This window comes from Esox lucius, chromosome 2 (genome assembly GCF_011004845.1).
Source record: "Esox lucius isolate fEsoLuc1 chromosome 2, fEsoLuc1.pri, whole genome shotgun sequence".
In the NCBI taxonomy this organism is placed as follows: domain Eukaryota; kingdom Metazoa; phylum Chordata; class Actinopteri; order Esociformes; family Esocidae; genus Esox; species Esox lucius.
In genome coordinates this window covers 34,505,770-34,511,769 of record NC_047570.1, presented here as the reverse complement: position 1 = coordinate 34,511,769, position 6,000 = coordinate 34,505,770, and the positions used below count along the sequence as shown (strand labels likewise).

The 6,000-nt window shown below is 46.1% G+C and overlaps 1 protein-coding gene across 8 annotated transcripts in view; it reads right to left on the bottom strand.

Annotated features, from left to right (window-relative positions):
• Nucleotides 1–2,613: 2,613 nt before the first annotated feature.
• LOC105026500 (C-myc promoter-binding protein) overlaps nucleotides 2,614–6,000 on the bottom strand; it is a 58,845-nt gene continuing 55,458 nt past the window's right edge. For all 8 annotated transcript variants that reach the window (XM_029125199.2, XM_029125201.2, XM_029125203.2 and 5 more), the window contains 3 exons: nucleotides 5,039–5,201; nucleotides 4,616–4,680; nucleotides 2,614–3,982 (listed from right to left, as the gene is read on the bottom strand). In XM_029125199.2, the coding sequence (XP_028981032.2) occupies nucleotides 3,846–3,982; nucleotides 4,616–4,680; nucleotides 5,039–5,201 (365 nt within the window). In that variant the 3' untranslated portion in view covers nucleotides 2,614–3,845. The remainder of the gene's footprint in view (nucleotides 3,983–4,615; nucleotides 4,681–5,038; nucleotides 5,202–6,000) is intronic.

The window sequence follows — 6,000 nt, the reverse complement described above, 5'->3', positions numbered from 1 at the left end:
GGGAGTGTTCTGTTGATTGAGATGAGCAAGTGTGAGTGTGGGTGAGGATTGGGATTAAAATACTGAAAGCTGATTGTGGGGTTTTTTTTGTTTTGGGATTAAAACCACGTACAGATCTACTGTAACTGCTTTTTTATAACTCCGCCTTAGTTTCTCAGAGACAATATTCAATGTAGAGGGTGCTTTCTCCTACATCGATTTACAATAAAAAGACAAGTACAGAGCAATTTCAGCACATCAGGCAAACACACACACACCTCGGCTAGGTTTTATTTCTACAGATTTTATTTAGTCGGAGACGATCCCGAGGATCCAGTCAAGTACGTTGATAATCTCATCAGATCCACAGACACGTCTGGGTACAGAGGCACGTAAACAACACGAGACGTTCAACAGAAATGTCAGATGAAGTGTCACAACGGCCTAAACGCAACAGAACATTGTGTAGGCTTCCTAAAAACACAACAGGTACACAGAGACCGACAGGACAGCTATTTTAAAGCTATTGACATGTATGTCGCATGTTTTACTTTCGCGAGGCCGTGCTTTATTTTGTCCAGTGCAACTGCTGGGTTGGTTCACTGATACATTCTTCAGCTTTCGCAGCGGCAACGTTTGTTTCACGTTTGCATAGTTGCACCACTCTGGTATTGGTGCTCTCGGCTGTCAACGATTGATGCGGCCAGCGCTCATTGGACCCTTTCCTGACTGAGGTCCTCTTCCAGCCAATGACATCAGTCTGTAGATTTACATTGTAATTATGGTCACAACACCTCTGTAACCCACTTCAGGGGGGTCAAGCTTGCAATTGTAAAAAGATTATTAAAAAAAATATATAAAAAAAAACGTGTTTAGGCATATCTTCAGCAGTGTGGTTTGGGTTACATTAAGGATTTTTAAGGAGATATGTTGTAGAACTTGACCAAATGATGATCAGGTGAGATGACATCAGCAGTGAGGTTAGTGGGGATTCACATTACAGATGCCTGGATAGGAATTTAACATAGGATCAAGTATATTGCAGGTGTCAAACCGGTTTCGCAGGGGGCCCAGTGTCTGCAGGTTCCTCCTCTTACCTCGTACTTGATTAACCAGGTGACTAATTAGTTAAGATCTCCTCTCACCTGGTTGTATGGGTCTCAACTGGTCACCAATTGACAGGAAGAAATCAAACCCCACGTTCACTAGGCCCTCCATGGGGTTGTCAACAAGACGTACCTGTGATGTATGCTCAACAAGAGGGGACATTAAAAGCTCGTAGTACAAGAACGTCAGAGCAATTTCATTGTGAACTGGAAGCATTTCAACCCTGGCCAAGACACTGCCTCCCACGCGGATCAGAGGACTGTCTAAATTCACAGAGAGTCACCTGAAAGCACAATCACCTACATCCAGGTGGATAGGCCTGTTCACAAGAAACCACCAAACACTCCCCACAACCAATTCAAGGCAATACAGCACCCAGGCTGAACTTTGAACCCTCTGTAATACGGGTCAGATATGAGCAGCGATGCAGGCATACAGCTATCGTACCATTGTCAGACCACTTCTCCACTGCATGTGATATGCCGCTGAACATTCAATTGTGCTGTTGAGCAATGATAAAACCCATTGCAGTTATTATGGTACCTTACATAGAAGAGAAAATAGGAGAACAGTTCATAAAGTGTGCGGATTAAAGTATGTCGATATATTCTCAATATGTGAATTTCAAAGATTTCAAGGATGTAGGAAGTAATTGAATGTTGGTTGCTGAATCTTCTCAATTACCCAGCGGAAATACCCAAGAGGGCCCGGTACAGCGTGGTTCTGTCCTGGTTCTGTCCTGGTTCTGTCCTGGTTCCTAGTGAACTACTGTACTGTAGGTTTGTGCTCCACCACAGGAGGTTAGAATCAGGTTGTAGACTGTAATCTCCGATGTGAAAGTATTAACTGCCACAAAACATGTAGAAATTACAAGCCTGTTTATACACAGTTCACCCCATTTTAGGGGTCCAGAAGTAATTGGACAAATTAACAAAGTCGTCATATTTAGTACTTTGATTGGATGAAGTTTGCGACCCACAGACATCACCAGACGCTGGGTATCCTCCCTGGTGATGCTCTGCCAGGCCTGTACTGGGTATCCTCCCTGGTGATGCTCTGCCAGGCCTGTACTGGGTATCCTCCCTGGTGATGCTCTGCCAGGCCTGTACTGGGTATCTTCTCTGGTGATGCTCTGCCAGGCCTGTACTGGGTATCTTCCCTGGTGATGCTCTGCCAGGCCTGTACTGGGTATCTTCTCTGGTGATGCTCTGCCAGGCCTGTACTGGGTATCTTCCCTGGTGATGCTCTGCCAGGCCTGTACTGGGTATCTTCTCTGGTGATGCTCTGCCAGGCCTGTACTGGGTATCTTCCCTGGTGATGCTCTGCCAGGCCTGTACTGGGTATCTTCCCTGGTGATGCTCTGCCAGGCCTGTACTGGGTATCTTCTCTGGTGATGCTCTGCCAGGCCTGTACTGGGTATCTTCTCTGGTGATGCTCTGCCAGGCCTGTACTGGGTATCTTCCCTGGTGATGCTCTGCCAGGCCTGTACTGGGTATCTTCCCTGGTGATGCTCTGCCAGGCCTGTACTGGGTATCTTCCCTGGTGATGCTCTGCCAGGCCTGTACTGGGTATCCTCCCTGGTGATGCTACTATGTATTAAACATGCTGTAACTTCAAAGTGATTAATATGATCTGGATGAAAACCCTCCACAGTCTGTGCTTTGACCCCATCATCACCGTACCACTGGAAATCCAAACTGCTGGGGTAGGAAGCCAAAATAACAAAAACTGTGTCACTTTCCAAATACTTACGGACCACACTGTATATCAAGCACCCACATGTGACGGCATGTTGTGCAAAAGACTTCAGAGTTCCTTTTAGGTCAAAACTACAGCAGATGTCTGTTTTGTAATTACTTGGGGAAGAGTAACTGATTCAGCAATACTATTACCTGCTCACTGGACAAAGCTTTGGTCGAAGAAAGAATCAGAGGCAGGCGATTGCTGCAGCCTTATGATCAGCCTGGGATGAACCCTTTGACTAACCCCATGAAGGTGACTAACCCCATGAAGGTGACTAACCCCATGAAGGTGACTAACCCCATGAAGGTGACTAACCCCATGAAGGTGACTTATCCCATGAACCACAGAAGGAGAGGATGCTCTAACTAACAGGAACACCATATCAAGCGGAAAAAAAATAAATAAAATACTTTCCTTGTATAAATAGAATTCAAGTTAGGTAAAATATTGCTCATATTAGTCTCCATATATCATAATATGATACAAATGTTTTTAAAAAGTTTCTGCTATTATGTTGTATGTACAGCACCCTCTGCATTTGTTTACAATGTACAATAATTTGTACAGGACTTCTCTAAAACATAAGTACCCCGAAATGGGACAGTTTCTGTGTGAGAAACCATTAGGTCAATCACTATGATACAGGTAGCTACCAAAATAAAGAGAACTCCAACATCTAGCCCAACTTCGGCAGTTACTTCCACATCCAAGAAGTGATGAGATTAAAAATCCCTTTTTCCCGAGAGAGTCTAGTTAACAGCACTCCTTGGTGTTCCAGCCAACCCCCGTCACTTTCCTCACAGGTTACGGAGATGACCCCAGCAAGAACCTTATGGTTTAGAAACTCCCATCTGCCAAGTGTTTCCTAAGGGCTTCCTGAGCACGTCTCGTTTCCTCCATCCTCAATGCCCCCCCCCCCCCCATCAATCCCTCCCCAGGAGGGCTCCTGGTATAACATTCACAGGTGTTCACAGGCTGAGGGGTCGGAGGTGAAAGGTCAGCGGTCGGAAAAGAGTTCAGAGGTAGGGCTCTCCGAACGTCTTGCGGCACTCCATCACGCCAGTGCTGGGCGGTCGGTCACAGTTGCGCGTCAGCTTCACCAGGTTGGGGCTGAGACGGTCGTACGCCATCTTGTATTCTCGGTCAAAAGCATCTGGGGACGGAGGGAGACACAGAGATGAAGATGCTGGTCTGACATGATCCAATAGCTAGCCACCTTTAACTCGTCAGTAGCTCATGCCCTTTGATTTTTTTATCCCAGTAACTGAGCAGATTGTGAAATACTCAGACCGGCCCGTCTGGCACCAACAACCATGCCACGCTCAAAATTGCTTAAATCACCTTTCTTTCCCATTCTGACATTCAGTTTGGAGTTCAGGAGATTGTCTTGACCAGGACCACACTCCTAAATGCATTGAAGCAACTGCCATGTGATTGGTTGATTAGATAATTGCATTAATGAGAAATTGAACAGGTGTTCCTAATAATCCTTTAGGTGAGTGTATATTTCAGTATTCAGGAAGAATGCATGTGGTATGTGGCCAATATAAACTAGAGACACATTGTGGTTATCCTCTAAACTGATCCCCAATGTACTTTACAGTAAAAACGGTCTGACATACCAGAGCATTGAGCTAGTTAGCATTCAGGGGTCACACCATCCAGCTTATTTAGGTATTTAGTTTTCCTCCCCAATTTTAATTAATCAATCACATTCATTTTATAGGACAACAAGCAGATCGGCACCAAAAGAAAGAAGAGCGGGACAATGAGGACGCAGACGTACCGATGTCAATGTTATCCTTTCCGAGCGCCACTAGTGACAGGAACAGAATATCTCTGTACAAACTCCTGCAGTGAGAAGAGCACAGTAATGTTAGATCTTACCGCAGAGATTAAACAGACACACGCTGAGCCGATCTACTGGACATGAAAGGGTTAATGGAGATTGATGTTGCCGTCAACCTTTTTCAACCTTTTAGTACTGGTGTGTTTGGAAAACTGACTCAAAGGGTGTTTTCTGTGATGTGAAACCTTCTGAAAACCACAGATAAACATAGAAAGATTTGAGCTTAGACAATCTATTCTAACAACCGTATCTGTTCTACAGAGTACATTTCTATCTGACCGTTCCTTCGATTGCATACCACTGTACACATTCCTCAACCGGACCCTGGCTAGTCAGGGTTATAAACGTGTGACCTCTGACCTTTGCCTCTTGGTCCCCAGGCTCTGCCCCAGCAGTGTGAGAAGTTGTCCCATTGGCCGGGAAACGTCATTCCTCTGGATGCTCTTCACCACGCTTTGAAGTAGATCCTCCCCAAACGGACGCTCAGCCTCGCTCACAGGACGACACAATGGGTAACCCACACCTGACGGCAGAGAGATGGAGGACCGGGTCAGAAAGGTGGAGGGGACCGGGTCAGGGAGGTGGAGGGAACCGGGTCAAGGAGGTGGAGGGGACCGGGTCAGAGAGGTGGAGGGGACCAGGTCAATGAGGAGGAGGGAACCGGGTCAAGGAGGTGGAGGGGACCGGGTCAATGAGGAGTAGGGAGTCGGGTCAGAGAGGTGGAGGGGACCAGGTCAATGAGGAGGAGGGAACCGGGTCAAGGAGGTGGAGGGGACCGGGTCAATGAGGAGTAGGGAGTCGGGTCAGAGAGGCGGAGAGGACCGGGTCAGAGAGGCGGAGGGGACTGGGTCAGAAAGGTATACAATACAAGCATAAATTCCACGCCATCTCACACACACTAAACCAGATGCAGACCAATCCTCAAATACAAGGGTGTATTTGAGATCCAAATAGCCAAAAACACACATTAAAACATTGGAGGAACTGATAAAAATGAATCACGAGAAACAACATTACTTGGAAGACACAATCAAAGGCAGAGCACCCAGACTGTCAAGCAAGATAACACCCGCAATGCAGCGATGCATTACAGCAACACAAATGCAAAGACACAGAGCACAGTAGGAGAAAATAAAAAAACAAGCTTTCCAAAACACTACAAAGAAAAAAAAACTAAGCAGAGCAGAGGGGAGAGGTCAGCCTTTCCCAAGTGCTGGACAGGCACCAATTCATTAAAGACCATTGAAAAGTCCTACTGATGCTACGGACCTTTTAGTTCATAGATTGGCACATAGGGAACATGTTTTTGTTACTCTTAAAGT